Raw genomic sequence first — 15,821 nt, forward strand, 5'->3', positions numbered from 1 at the left:
AAAAAAAAAAATTCAGTGATTCACCTTTGATTCCACAATATAAGGGATTCATCAAGACAATAGTGAAAGAAAATCCCAGATGGAGCTATGTACCAAGCAATAGGGAACAGCCAGAGCAGGTTGAAATAGAACATAATGCTTTGACAGATTTCTAGTAAGTGATGATGTGTTCTATGGTGAAATTTTTTTTTTTTTTTTTTTGGTACTGGTACTGGGAATTAAACCCACAGGCACTTTACCACTGAGCCACATCCCCAGCCCTTTTTATTTTTTATTTTTGAGAATGAGTCTCACTAAGTTGCTTGGGGCCTTGCTTGGTTGCTGAGGTTGGCTGAACTTCAATCCTCTTGCCTTAGTCTCCCAAGCTCCTGAGATTGCAAGTGTGCGCCACCATCCCTGGCTGGTGATGTGTTTTAAATTTCCTGCCAGTAGATAATTGGAAGAAGAGTTTGGTGATGATAAGGGCTGGGGTTGTAATTTTGTGTTGGAGTGCTTGCCTAGCCTGTAGGAGGCCCTTGGTTCAATCTCCAGTACAGGGGTAAGAAAAAAAAAAAGGAAGAAAGGATCATAGAATATCAGGTAGCCCAACTTTAATAACATTTGCATCCTAATAAAACAAACTCATTAGATATAATTATAAACTCATTAGATATAATAGATTTAATGTGATATGACTATATTGTTGAATGTAGGGAAATGGATATAATGCACATACATAGAGAAATGAAGGAGAAAAATCAGTTTTAATTATGTGTGTTACTTAAGCTGCAAAATAAGCATTAAGAGAAAATGAGGGGGGCTGGGGATGTGGCTCAAGCGGTAGCGCACTCGCCTGGCACGCGTGCGGCCCGGGTTCGATCCTCAGCACCACATACCAACAAAGATGTTGTGTCTGCCGAGTACTAAAAATAAATAAATAAATATTTAAAAAAAAAAAAAAAAAGAGAAAATGAGGGGAAAAGTTAACTCTAGAAGTAAAATGTGATGGAGATCATGGCCCAGGAGACCTGTTTTTTATATTTATTTATTTATCTCTTTGTTTTTGTGGTGCTGGGAATTGAACCCAGGGCCTTATTCATTCAAAGCAAGCACTCTACCAACTGAACTGTAGCCACAGCCCTTATTTATTTATTTATTTTTTATATATTTTTTTTAAGTTGTAGTTGGACACCTTTATTTTTATTTACTTATTTTTATGTGGTGCTAAGGATAGAACTCAGTGCCTTGCACATGCTAGGCAGGCAGTCTACCACTGAGCCACAACCTAAGCCCCCTTATTTATTTTTTTAAGAAAGAAAAGTTTTAGCGGGGCATGGTGGCGCAAGCCTGTAATCCTAGCTGTTCGGGAGTCTGAGGCCGGTGGATTGCGAGTTCAAAGACAGCCTCAGCAGAAGTGAGGCACTAAGCAAATCAGAGACCCTGTTTCTAAATAAAGAAGGCTGGGTTTGCTGTCAGTGGTTTAGCGCCCCTAGGGTCAATCCCCAGCACCAAAATACATACATAAATAAATAGATGATAGATAGATAGATAAGTTTTGAGCCGGGCATGGTGGTGCATGCCTGTAATCCCAGCAATTTAGGAAGTTGAGGCAGTAGGCTTGCAAGTTCCAGACCAACCTCAGCAACTTGGCAAGAAGACCTTGTGTCAAAACATAAAAAGGGCTGGTGATGTAGCTCAATGGTAAAGTACCTCTGGATTCCATCCCTAGTAATAAAAAAAAAAAAAAAAAAAAGTTTTGGACTGGGTGTGTTTTTCAGTGGTAGAGTGCTTGCCTAGGCTGTGCAAGACCTGGGTTCTGTTTCCATTCCCACCCTCACTAAAACAATTTTATGATCCCAGATACTTAAGAGGCTGAAGCAGTTGGATTGCAAGTTTGAGGCTAGGCTCAGCAACTTGATGAGACCCTATCTCAAAATAAAAAGGCCTGGGGATATAACTTTGTAATAAAGTGCCCCTGGATTTAATCCCCCATGCTTCCAATAAAAGAAAAAGTTTCATAGGTGATAAGGCTATATAACTTTGATTTTTACAAAAACAAAAATTTTCATGACTCCCCATCAACTGCAAGATAGAATTCAAGGACCATCACTGTCTTAATCTTTCTACTTTTTTCAGCCTCTATTTCTGCTCTAGTACTGTTCATTCATATAGTGATGATATTCCATCTGTCTGTATTCTGCTATTTCTTTAAGACCTAACTTAAGCCCAGTCTTTCCTCATTTGCTCTGATAATTCCTTTATCTTAAATTCTGAATTTTTAAAGATACATATTTTGTGCTATAGTTAGATTTTAAACTTCCCCAAAGTAGGTCCTTAGTTATATGTGGATCTTTCATCATTATAATCTGGTACCTAGCATATTGTCTTTTGCCCAATATTTGTTTATAATTGAATGATTGTAATCAGAAATAGAAGGTTGAAATAAGTTGTTTTGTTTGATTTTTTTTAATGGAAATATATTTAGACAGAATTTTTTTTACTTTTTCTTTTAGTTATGTAAAAAACAGTTCCAGTACAGTGCCTCATTGCGAGCACACCTTATTCGACATACTAGAAAAGATGCACCAGCATCGTCATCATCCAATTCCACATCTAATGAAGCTTCAGGAACATCATCTGAGAAGGGCAGAACCAAACGAGAATTTATTTGTTCCATATGTGGAAGGACATTACCTAAATTATATTCTCTCCGAATACATATGTTAAAGCACACGGGTGTAAAGCCACATGCATGTCAGGTAAAGCCATGACATTTATTTTGTTATTTAAAGAATGCTGAAAATGAACTATGGTGATGAGTCTGGTCAATGTGTATTCTAGAGTCATTTTACTCTTGTAAAATGTCAGGAAAGATGTATATTTTCCTAAGTTGCCAAGATTAAGGGTGATTCCATATTGTATTCTGTAATTTATTCTTTAAAGTTATCATTTGAAAGAAATTCATTTAAGATGTTTATCAAATTTTTTAGGATCTGGAGGATCTGCTGGGTGAGATTAGCCGATTCATCACCCTAATCATCCCTTAGCCCTATAGGACCAACCTGGACTAAAAAGGAGCTGATGACATGGGGCTGGGGCTGTAGCTAAGTGGCAAAGTGCTAGCCTAGCACATGTGAGGCACTGGATTCTATCCTTAGCACCACATAAAGAAATAAAAACAATACAATAAAGGCATGCTGTTCACCTACAATCAATCAATCAAAAAAATGATGGCTTAAGCAAATCTCCTTGGTTAGAAAAAGTTCTGCCCAAGATATTAATTCTTCCCTGTTGCTGAGGATTGAGGGTATCTAAATACCAAAATATGACTCCTAGATAGAAGAATCCCATGGTTAGTCAGCTTTGTGCCATTTGGAACAGTGAAAAGTTTCTAGTAACATTTGCTGTTTTGCATGTAAGCATGACCCATTATTTTTTATTATTGAATGATTTTTGAACCATTAAAATTTTCATTATTTCTTTTTTCTTAAGCTTTTTATTATATGAAAGCAGAGTACAAGAAAATGAAATGAACAGCTAGGGATGGTAGTACATTCCTGTAATCCCAGCAACTCTTGAGGCTGAGTCAGTAGGATCAAAAGTTCAAACCAGCCTGAGAAATTTGGCGAGACCCTGTCTCAAAATAAAAATTAAAAGAAAAAAGGACTTGGGATGGGTGTAGCTCAGTGTAAAGCACCCAGCATCGATATGCCTGGTACCAGTAAAATAAAATAAAAAGAAAATGAGGTGAATCCTCATGTACCCATCATCATACTTTATTATCAGCTCATGGTCAAGTCTGTTTTATTCATACTGTCACTCACTGTTCTTTTCCCTGCTACCCCAGTTACTTTGAATCCAAGTGCTAAGAATCATTTACAAATTTAAATATCAAGTATTAGTTGGGCCTCTTGTCTTCCATTGTAACACTACTCAAAATGTGTGACCACGGAAGAAAGGTACAGAATTAGAGAGTAAAGAGTATAGAAATGTATAGATATTTGACATTGTTTTGACATTTCTGTAATATTTTAACAAAAATGCCTCCCAAGTGGATTGGGGAAAGAAAAAATATTGGTTCTTCATCACAAAAAAAAAAAAAAAAAAGCATTATTTTGTTTGGTATAGGAGGAAATGAAAGTATTATGTTTTTGTTGTTATTATTATTTGTTTAATTTTTTTTGTACTGGGAATTGAAGCCAGCAGCACTTAACCACTGAACCACATTCCCAGTCCTTTTTATTTTTTTTTTTCATTTAGAGACTGGATCTCACTAAATTGCTTTAGAGCCCTGCTAAGTTGCTGAGAATAGCTTCGAACTCGAGATCCTCCTGCCTCAGCCTCCCGAGTTGCTGGGGTTACAGGTGTATGCCACTATGCCCCCAGTGAATGTATTGTTCTTTTTTTTTTTCTTTTTTTTTTTTAGATAGAAATGGACACAACACCTTTATTTATTTATTTATTTATTTAATGTAGTGCTGAGGATTGAATCCAGAGCCTCACATATGCTAGGCAAAGTGCTCCACCACTAAGCTACAAACTCCAGCCCCGAATGTATTGTTCTTAATTAGACTTCCATGTTTCTTAAATTTAATGTATACTGTTTACCAATCTCACAAGGATAGCACAAAGTTTTTTTGTACTTTTTTAAGCTCTCTAGTGGTCACACTGGAGATTTAAGAAAGATAACATCAATATTTATTAAATACTGAATCAGAAAAGGGCTGTATGAGCTAATGTCTTTGGCATTTGAGATTTCAACTTTCACTTTGTTATTTTGCTTATATTTTTAATTAAATTAAGATTTGACACATTGTATTAGTTTCTCTGTTATTCTTTAGAAACAGCACCTATCTCTTTTTTTGTTTTACTGACATAAACACTCCTATATTAGGTCTGTGGAAAGACTTTTATCTATAAACATGGTCTGAAATTACATCAGAGTCTCCATCAATCACAAAAGCAATTCCAGTGTGAACTATGTGTTAAGTCATTTGTTACCAAACGGAGTCTTCAAGAACATATGAGTATTCACACAGGTAATGAGAAATTTATATTAACATTGTTACATTATATATGCTTTAATTTGCTATTATATTGATTATGCCTTAATTGTACCAGGAATTAGATTGAGATACTGATGGTTGTATGTGTGCAGTTTTTTAAAATTTGGAAAAAAAAGTTAAAAATATTTTCTTCAATCTAGTTACAAAGCTATCTTATGTGTGTAAAAATGATCATTGTTTTGGTGTAGAAAAATGTGTATTTAGTGTCAATGAAATGGTCATGCTTTTAAAAACCTAAGTGATAGACAGATGTAAATGTCAATATGGTAGATGGCTTATAATTTTATTAGAATTCTTAGTCTACATGTACTATAGAACCGCATGACGGTTCTGTAAATTTGAGAGGTAGTAGAGGTTTTGACAAACTTTTTATAAAATCCTTACCAAATGTTAATGGTTTCATGCCCCCCTTAATAAAACAACTTCTGAAATATGACATATATAGACTTGTGTTGAAGGAAGACCTGATTGTTGTATATGTGGCATGATTTTTTTTTTTTTTTTTTTTAACAGGAGAGTCCAAGTACTTTTGCTCAGTTTGTGGAAAGTCTTTTCACAGGGGCTCTGGACTCAGCAAGCACCTAAAGAAACACCAACCAAAGCCTGAGGTTCGAGGCTATCATTGTACTCAGTAAGTATTTAATATATGAAGCATTCAATTAATTTTATTTTCTTTGTTATTTGGTTTGTTTGAAAGTTGTTTTCAAAAGAAAATATTCAAAGATAATATTAAACTATAATTTTGGTTTACTCTTGATTTTAATCAGTCTAAATGTTTCACTGATGTATGAATCATATATCATACAGACCACTTATTTTAGAGATTTTTTTTTATATGAACTACCTGGGGGTGAGACATAGGAAACAAAAGTTCATAGCCAACCAGAGTTACTTTCTAGGCAGTTCCTCTGAAATGCTGAGCATCCTGTTAGTTTTTCCTTCCTTCCCATTCTTTTTTCTTCTCCCTTTCTTTTCATTTTCCAAAGCTTGCTGAAATTTCTCTCTCTCTCTCTCTCTCTCTCTCTCTCTCTTTCTGTCTCTCTCTCTTTCTCTCTCTCTATTTTAATAATTGAAGTTAAATTCATATGAAATTACCCACTTTAAACTAGGGAGAGTTTAATACATTACAATGTTGTGCAAATATCACCACTAAATTACAGAATTCCTCCAATATTTAGCCAAATAGTTTACAACTCTGCCTTAGCTTTCACTTCCTGATTGTACAGATCCCCAAGTTTAACCCAGAGGTCTTTTCAGGTCTTTTCTGAGCATGGGCTCAACCTAAGTAAGCATATGGACTTCTAGATACCCAGAAGAGATGAGAGATTTTCAGAGTTCATATTCCTCAAAACATCTCATTTCTATGCTTTCAATTTGTTTATTTCAACAAAAATGTTCTTTCTTACCAGAATTAGCAATGCTCCTGCCAAAACTTCCAAAGTAGTTGGCATCATAGGTTTATACCATCATGCCCTGCTACTTTTGATGGGTTTCTAAAGATCCCAGTAAAGCTGATTCTGATTGTTGATTGCACCTTAATTAGTCTTATTTTAAAATAATACATTTTTCATTACAAGTGGGAAAAAAATAACCAAAACTGGTTGAGTGAAGGGTAAAATCTAGAAGTCTCAGATTTAATGTAAACTGGTTTCAGATTGATTTGTACTTGATGTCTCTCAGGCTGCAAAATGATAAAGCAGAGACAGTGGTTTGAGCTTCACATCCTCAACTTCTACATTGTCAGGGTCCTTTTCTTGGTAGTTTCTACAAAATTCTTGAAGTTCACTGTTATTAGATCAAATTAAGTCACTGAGAAATCTCTCAATCACTATGGCCAAGGGAATGCTATGCTCTGGTTTACATAGGCCTGATTATTCTATCCCTAGGGTTAGGGGTGAAACCTACCTTCAACACATGGACAGAGAATAAAAGGGGTAAAAGCGGGGAACAGAAGTGGGAGGAGGAGAGACAGACAAATTCCTTCTTTAATAACTTTTGGGAACTCTATGTGATTCTTTCTCAAAATATGTAGTGCTCTAGAAATAAAAGAATTTAAACTTATGCATTCATGATATAAAATTGTGAAATTGGGGAATTCTTTTACGTTAAATTGAAATTATTTTGTGGAGTTCTTGGAAACTTAGGAATATACTAAATTTGTAGAAACTTCTTTTAAAGGATTAAGGTGATCCAATTGGGTAATTAAACTTTATTGCAGATGTGAGAAAAGTTTCTTTGAAGCAAGAGATCTTCGCCAGCATATGAACAAACATCTTGGTGTAAAGCCATTCCAGTGCCAATTTTGTGATAAGTGTTATAGTTGGAAGAAAGATTGGTATTCCCATGTGAAGTCTCATTCTGTCACTGAGCCTTACAGGTGGGTAAATTTGAAAAGGAACTGAAATTAATCGAGAAATACATGTATTTTGATTCTTAGGGCTTCCGGTGCTTTGGAAAAAGCAATTTAGGTCTTTTCCCTTATTTTAGATGTAATATATGTGGCAAAGAATTTTATGAAAAAGCTTTATTCAGAAGACATGTAAAGAAAGCCACCCATGGGAAAAAAGGGAGAGCAAAGCAAAACCTGGAACGAATATGTGAACAATGTGGAAGAAAATTCACTCAGCTGAGAGAATATAGGAGACACATGAACAACCATGAAGGTAACTATATGTGATACCATAGACATCTAAATAGAATAAAAGCCAATCCAGTAGTGATTCTTTCTATCTTTGAAGATTTATTCAAGTGACAGAGGTGATCCTGCACCTGAGAATATAATTACTTGAAAGCTGCTTCCTTATTGTAGGATTATAGGATTGCTGCAAAAGAAAAAATGAGATTTTGCACAGAAACTCAGGTTTTTTCTAGTAACTTCTATCCATGGAAACATTTTTAGTGAGATTATAGTGCAGAATCTTGCTTATTCTAAGGAAAACCATCAGGTGCTAAATAAAAGATTGCCATAGAGGGCTGGGATTATGTTTCAGTGGTAAGAGTGCTTGCCTATCATGTGTGAGGCACTAGGTTTGATTCTCAGCACCACATACAAATAAATAAAATAACAAAAAATATATGTAAAAAAAAAAAGATTGCCATAGATGCCTGTAATTCCATCTACTTGGGATGTTGAGGGAGGAGGATTATAAATTTGAGGCCACCCTCGGTAATTTAGGGAGACCCTATCTCAAAATTAAAAGAAAAAGGAAGGAAGGAAAAATACTTAGGATGTAACTCAGTGGTGGTTCAAGATCAAAAGGCTTACTGACTACTGGACTTAAAAAAAATTATTTTCCAGGCAATTTTCTTATGGTACTTGCTCCTCACCAAGCATAAACTTTTTTGTTTGTTTGTTACTAGGAGTTAAGCCATTTGAATGCTTAACATGTGGAGTAGCTTGGGCCGATGCCCGATCTCTGAAACGCCACGTCCGAACACATACTGGTGAAAGGCCTTATGTCTGTCCTGTGTGTAGCGAAGCCTACATAGATGCTAGAACACTTCGTAAACATATGACTAAATTCCACAGAGACTATGTGCCTTGCAAAATTATGCTGGAAAAAGACACCCTTCAGTTTCATAACCAAGGAACTCAAGTGGAACATGCAGTTAGCATTTTAACTGCAGACATGCAGGAACAAGAAAGTAGTGGTCCTCAAGAACTTGAGACTGTGGTGGTAACAGGAGAAACCATGGAAGTTCTTGAAGCTGTTGCAGCTACTGAAGAGTGTCCATCAGTATCTACGCTTTCTGACCAAAGTATTATGCAAGTGGTTAATTATGTGTTAGCACAACAGCAAGGACAGAAGCTATCTGAAGTTGCAGAAGCTATTCAAACTGTTGAAGTAGAGGTGGCACATATATCAGAAGCAGAATGAATATAGTAGTGACAAAAAAAGAGCATATTTATACTGAACTCACAGAACATTTGTTTACAATTTCATGTGACTATCCACTTAAGAGTTTATATATGTCAAGGCTCTGGGCTGTTGGTGACATTTCTAAACTCTTTGTCTGGCTAATGAGTTCATAGAAGTCCATTTACTGTAAAGAAATTGAAAACAAATCTATATGATGGTAGTAGTTTATCATGGTATGCCCTTTATGAATTAATGTTTATAAAAAACTGTACTAAATTTAAAGCTGTACAGTATCATTTGTATTTTGACATTATTATATATTTTGAGTTTATAAAAGGCTGCACCAGTTGGCTTTTCTTCTGTTTTATTCTGAAAATATAGGTTCTGTGATTTCAGTTGCCCTGTTTGTGAATTAAAAAGCCAATTCTAATATAAAGCATTTCAATAGGATGCTTAGGTGTATTACAGTTTTAAAATGCTTTAAGATCTGTGATTCTTGCTATTTATTTTAACCCCATGTCAGGGGTTCTTTATTCTGTTTTAAAGCACTTAATGAGTTACATGTTGTAATCAAGTTTGCACAATATATTTAAAGATATGGGAAACCCATAAATGAATAGCTAATTTTAATATGCCATTAAAATGCATGAAATGCCTTTTAAAGCCTTACTATACTACTATACTATCTCTTCAAGGCAGGTAATTGACAATGTGAAAAGAGTACTTTCAAAAATTGTTGATGGGCAATTTCTCCTTGATAATGTAGGAACATAAATAAAGACCAGAAAAAAAAAAAAAACCCTCATTCTTTTGTTGAAGAATGAACAAGTTACGTTTCATATGTTTTTAACTTTTGCATCATGTTTGTTTCATTTTGTTGAAAAACTGAAGTTGAGAAGTAAGACAGCAATATAGACATCTACAGTGGTCCTGTGGATATCTCATAATTGTCAAATAATTTTTGAATATTGAAAATTCTTCATTGTTGCCCTCTTCATAGTATACTACTTGAAAAAAATTAATGGATTATGGTCCTTCCAAATTGTTGAAAATATTTTGAAAAGTTACCTCAACACTAAATTAATTCATGTGTTTGATTTTTGAATTCCCACCTCTCTAAGCTATCCATCTTTCTGATTTTCAAAATGACCACAGGGGAAATGCCACATTTCTCTCTAGGAAACTACCATTCAAGCTATAATTGTTAAAATTAAGCTTTTAGGTATTAGAAGCTGTTATAAGGTATAAAATTAAGATATAAGCAAATTATATGTAAATCATTCCTAAAGCACAAGAAAAGAATGTGCCTTGATGTACATATATTATTAAGATGCTTATTTCAGTTTACTTTTAAAATGGCTTTAAGGATAAAGAATAACTGTGACAGCTGTGCATGCATTATACTTAGATATGTAATATTTGCATTTGCAAATTTTTCATTGTTTTGATAGCTGTGTGGCTGAGTTTTAAGAAGTGAATCAACATACAGTCCATATGTTACAATGGCTGCTTGTTTATCGTATCTTTCAGTTGGTGAAAAAGTGTTTCAATCGATTAAAATTTGGAATTGTGTCTTTTATGTTCCATTTTCACTATTGTTAATTAGATTTAGTTAATTGTATAAGATAATTAATGTATGTCATAAATATGTAAATAAAAGATGTTGACTCTTGCTTAACAGCATAAGGTTTGAAGTTGAGCTTGTCACTATTTCTAATCTATAAATCAGGGTCATTTAATAAGTTAAAGAGTAAGAGAATCGAATACATTAAAAAATAACTAGGAACATCTAATACTTGTTATTCTTAAATATAATCTTACCAGAAAATTAAATGTAAGGCAAGTAACTGTCAACTTTGGATAATTTAATTTTGTAGAATTAGTTCAAGTGAAAAAATATATGAAGTTTCCAAAAATTCAGCAGTTTTAATGTCACCATGCAGGAAATTCCTTCTCCGTAGAAACTCATACTGCTTTGTTGTGATCAGATGACTTAAAAGAAACTGGATGGCTCCTGATCAGATTAGTGTTTTAAGAAACTCTTTTTTATCTACTTGTTACAGCTATTGCTGCTAAACAATTTGAATCACTACTGTTTTAATCACTACATTGCATTTATTATCAGAAATTAAGTAATCCTTTAACCTGAGTTTTTTTCTGTTCATTTTTATTAAAAACCAATGGCTAGAAAATTTCAAAATGTTACTTAAAGTACCGGATTTGGAGCTAATTCAAACTTTTAGGGTTGGTTTGTTTTTGTTTCTGTTTCTGTACTGTTTTTATAGCATTGGTATAAACCCTGTGCATAATGCATTGTACTTATGATTCTTTCAAACCCGTAATCTTCTTGGAGCTTTCTAATGGATTTTAAATCTAATGATTTGCACATATACAGGAAAAGTCAAAACTTTTCCCTCTGTTGATGCTACAAATTCATCAGTTTTTTTTTTGTGTGTGTGTAAAACAAGATACATAATTCATTTCTTTAACCCTTTTGAATATACCATGCTTACTTTATAATCTATTATTTGAAGTTTTGATGTTTAATACTACTGTCAAGAATTTTCCTCAGGGAGTTTTACGAATTTTAGAGTGTATCTCCAAAAGGGCTTTGCTATATTGAAAAGTTTTTGTTCCCTCCAGAATTTATGTTGAAACTTTGTCCCCATTGAAAATTAAGAGGTGTAGGTTTTGGACAGTCATTAGGTCATAAGGGCTCCACCCTACCCTCACTAATATATTGGTGCTTTTTTAAAGCACTGGCGAGAACCAGCTAGGTTCTTTTTGCCTCTTTTGCTCTTCTGCTTTCTGCCATGCAAGGATGCAACGACAGGTGTCATCTCGGCTGAAGAAGGACAGTGTTCACCAAACACCAAGTCTGAAGGTGCTTTGATCTTGGAATTCCTGCCTCCAAAATTGAGAAAATAAATGTTTGTGACTTATAAATTATAGAGTGGTATTAACAGCCTGTGTCTTCCAAGGTAAGGAAATGTAATTTGAACTCTAGACCCAAGTGAGGACAAATCCTTTGTTCTAAATCTTCAGTGGAGGCTTTTGGTCTACCTGGATCTCAGCCTGAGAGTTAAATATGCTTATCTTGGCTGGTGAATGGAGTTTTTCTGGTTTGTGCTTTCACTGAAGATCTAACCCTTCACTGGTGTCAGCATTGTGTGGAGTTCTCAGTTCCAGTTTTTGTGGACCTAAATCTTCTTGTCACCAGTTTGAGTGTCAAATGCCATTCCCTTTAAGATTAGTAAGTCTCATCTACCACAATTTTAACTGGGTTTCCTCTGTTAGAGGCCTCTACAACCTTCTTTAACAAACATAATAGCATGACTTTCAAAGGATGTTGTTATTGCCAAACAGATTTTTGAGTATTTTAGTCTGCTAAATGCTGGATGGAAACTGTCAAGTAGTAGTGTTTATTATTATTATTATTATTATTATTTAATGAAAGATGGTTAATGTCTTCATTTTAAGAATTATATTTCGTCAGTCTGCTCTCACTGATTATATATTTTGATAGTTTTACTTTTGATAGCTTTTTCATTCCCTTTTTCTCCCTTCTTGCTAACCTGGGAGAATCCCCCTACCCCATCTCTCTAGCTCTTTTCTATTTTTTCTTTTGAGACAGGGTCTTGCTAAGTTGCATAGGCTGACCTTAAACTTGTGATCCTCCTGCCTCAGCCTCCCAATTTACTGGGATTTATAAGTGTGTGCCACCATCCCAACTTGAGAGAATTTTTTAATTTTTTTAAACTGTTCTCACTTGTCTTTTGACTTTTCCAAAATTATATTTCTTTTCTTTTTTCTTTTTTTGTAACACCTAGTACTGAGGATTAAACATGCTAGGCACACACTCCACCACTGAGCTATATATATCTCCAGCCCTTTTTATTGAGTCAGAGTCTCTCTAATATTCTTCTAAATATGCTGACTTTTCCAAAGAAGTTCAGGCTGCCATCTTTGTCATAAATCATGGGTACATACATCTGTGGGCTTGATTTTGGACTTCTTATTCTGCCTCTTTGTTTTTTCTGTGTCCTTGCACCAATAACACTCAAGGTTAAGTTTTATAATTTTGATAACTGGTAAGAGTCCTCCCACTTTATTTGTCTTGGCTATTCTTTCCATGTAAATTTTAGAATTAGTCTGTCAATTTTCATAATAAAAATAGGCTTGGATTTTGATTGGAATTCCATGGGCTCTATAAATAAATTTGAGGAGCATATTTATCTATAACATTGTGCATGGCATATTTCTCCACTTATTTAGGTCACCGTCAGTTCCTCTCTTAATATCTCAGTCTGTAAATATTTTGTCAGATTTTTGTTACTTCATATTTTTGTGCAACTGTGAATGGTACTGCCTTTTTTACTTTTCAGTTTGTTTTGGTATATATATAAATAGAAAAACATACTCCAGGTTAGGGTTGTAGCTCAGTGGTAAAGTGCTCGCCTAGCACATGGGAGGCCCTGGGTTCAATCCTCAGCACCACATATAAATAAATAAAATAAAGATATTGTGTCCAACTACAACTAAAAAATAAATATTAAAAAAAAGAAAAACATACTCAAGTTTTACATTTTTTGCACATTTTTGTTTTGTTTTGTTGGTGGTACAGGGATTGAACCCAGAGAACTTCTATCACTGAGTCACACCTCAATTCTTTTTTGTGGTGAGCTGTTCTATTTAGACCGTGGCCGCCATTAGAAGATGGCGCCGGCTTCCACTGTGGCCTGTGACAAACAACTCCTAATATGGAGAATTGGCACGCAATCCCTTCCCATCCTATGAGAAAGGTCCACGTGGCAGCTTAAGATTGGTATGCGGGAGGCTTTATTAGGCTGTGCTTGGGCGCTCGGCGGGGGGTCACTAGAAGATGATACATGAATCAAGGCCTGAATAAACTGCTGAAAGAAGAATCCTGTGTCGTGTTTTCCCTTGCTGGCGAGGGGTCGCAACACTTTTTATTTTATTTTGAGACAAGGTCTCTCTATGTTGCTGACACTGACCTTGAACTTGCAAACTTGTATTTTTTTTCTAAATTCGGAATAATGGGAGTTTAGTGGATATTCCAAATAAGATGCTCCCAAAGAGTCCTCTTGGGGGGGGGGGGGAAGATTTAGGATAACAGTTCATTTGTATTACATTACATAAGAAAAGTGCACAAATATGAATAAATGTTCTGTGTCCATGAGCAATAATTAGGTGGATATCTATAGTGCCTTGAGGTCTTTGGTAAGAGAAAGTTTCATACATGTTAAACCCTAACATGATTGCCAGCTTAATTTGCCTTGTTGAGAGATGCCTCTACTTTCCACTCATTTCTGAAATGTGGGATCTATGTAGAAAAACTGTGATATATAGGAAAATGCAAAGAAGTAAAATATAAGAACAATAATTATCAACGGTGGACTCCCAAGCAAGTGGAGGGCTACATAGCACCAAGGATTTTTCATACATTGATTGAATTGGGTTTTCCAAAATATGTCTTCATTGTGGTGGTGGACAGCTTGGTGTGCTGTTATTTCCTGCAGCAGCCACACCTTCTCAAATTTTTGAATTTCAGCCTCTGGGCCTCTCCTAAGATTTTTTTTTAATGTGTATATTTTTAGTTGTAGATGGACTTAATAATACCTTTATTTATCTTTACATGGTGCTGAGGATCTAACCCAGGGCCCCACACATGCTAGATGAGCTCTCTACCACTGAACAACAACCCCAGCCCTCTTTTCTAAGATTTTAAGTATTTCTCTTATTCACTTATTTCTTCAGCCCTCAGTTAGTACTCTTACACCTAAGAGGTAAGAGTACTTAGTACTCTTAGGTATAAAAGTATACCAGCCTCTCCCTAAAGTTAATACCTCACATTTGCCCTTGCTAAAACAGTGTTGAGGAAGCCTTTGACAAAATTCAACATCCAGTTTCTGACAAAAGCCCTTAACAGGAATTGGTAATTGAAACATTTTATACAATGTTTATTTTGGTCCTTTTATTTAGCAGTAAAACACAAGGGAAGCTTCAATTCAGAGCAAGACTAAGGCAATGAAACTCTGTCTACTATTATTTAGTACTGTACTAGATAAAAATGAATTAGAGGCACAATTGGTAAGAAATTAAACCGTCTTGGTTTGTAGGTTTGAGGGCGCATCTGAAATCCTACAGAATCAGTGATTAAAAAAAATTCAGGGGGCTGGGGTTGTGGCTCAATGGTAGAATGCTCATCTAGCACGTGTGGGGCGCTGGGTTCGATCCTTAGCACCACATAAAAATAAAATATTGTGCCCAACAACAACTAAAACAAAATACTAAAAAAAAAAAATTCAGTTGAGTGTTTAGATATATTGTGTTACTTTTTCTTCTTTATGTGGGTATTGAAAGGTAAAATTGCAGATGACTTTTTTTTGGACAGCACCACTCTAAAACAAACTATAACACCTGGATTCAAATTCTGATTTCCTCACTTAATCATAGCTATATGCCACAGGGAAAGTTACTTCTCTAATAATTTCCTCATCTTTAATATGGTGATAATGATAACAGTATCTACCTTATAGGTTTGTAAGTCTAAAGCACATAAAACAAAGTAAGTATTTATAAATGATAACAAAGAGCAAAAATAATTGATAGCAAGATACACAAAATATAGAAATTAATGGTCTTTAGATCTAGAAACAATAACCAGCACATAATGGTGAATAAAACCCCATTTTAGTAGCAACAAAGACTAAATACTTTGGGATAAACTCAACAAGAAATGTGTAAAATTTGTATGTAATAAAAATTTTAAAATGCTCCCCAAAGACAAAAAGGCAGACTGTTCTTCATTACTAAGAATTAATATAAAGATATCAGTTAACTAAAATTAGAACACTACCTCAAACTATATAAATATATGGATATATATATTTAT

The 15,821-nt window shown here is 34.7% G+C and overlaps 1 protein-coding gene across 1 annotated transcript in view; it reads left to right on the plus strand.

The window, feature by feature from the left end:
- Window positions 1–9,704, plus strand: part of Zbtb11 (zinc finger and BTB domain containing 11) — a 28,234-nt gene extending 18,530 nt beyond the window's left edge. The window contains exons 6-11 of the mRNA XM_015478566.2: window positions 2,493–2,738; window positions 4,874–5,018; window positions 5,559–5,676; window positions 7,264–7,422; window positions 7,533–7,708; window positions 8,406–9,704. Of these exons, the coding sequence (XP_015334052.1) occupies window positions 2,493–2,738; window positions 4,874–5,018; window positions 5,559–5,676; window positions 7,264–7,422; window positions 7,533–7,708; window positions 8,406–8,923 (1,362 nt within the window). The 3' untranslated portion in view covers window positions 8,924–9,704. The remainder of the gene's footprint in view (window positions 1–2,492; window positions 2,739–4,873; window positions 5,019–5,558; window positions 5,677–7,263; window positions 7,423–7,532; window positions 7,709–8,405) is intronic.
- Window positions 9,705–15,821: the final 6,117 nt, after the last annotated feature.

The sequence above is a fragment of the Marmota marmota genome, unplaced genomic scaffold (assembly GCF_001458135.2).
Source record: "Marmota marmota marmota unplaced genomic scaffold, marMar, whole genome shotgun sequence".
NCBI classification, from domain to species: Eukaryota; Metazoa; Chordata; class Mammalia; order Rodentia; family Sciuridae; genus Marmota; species Marmota marmota.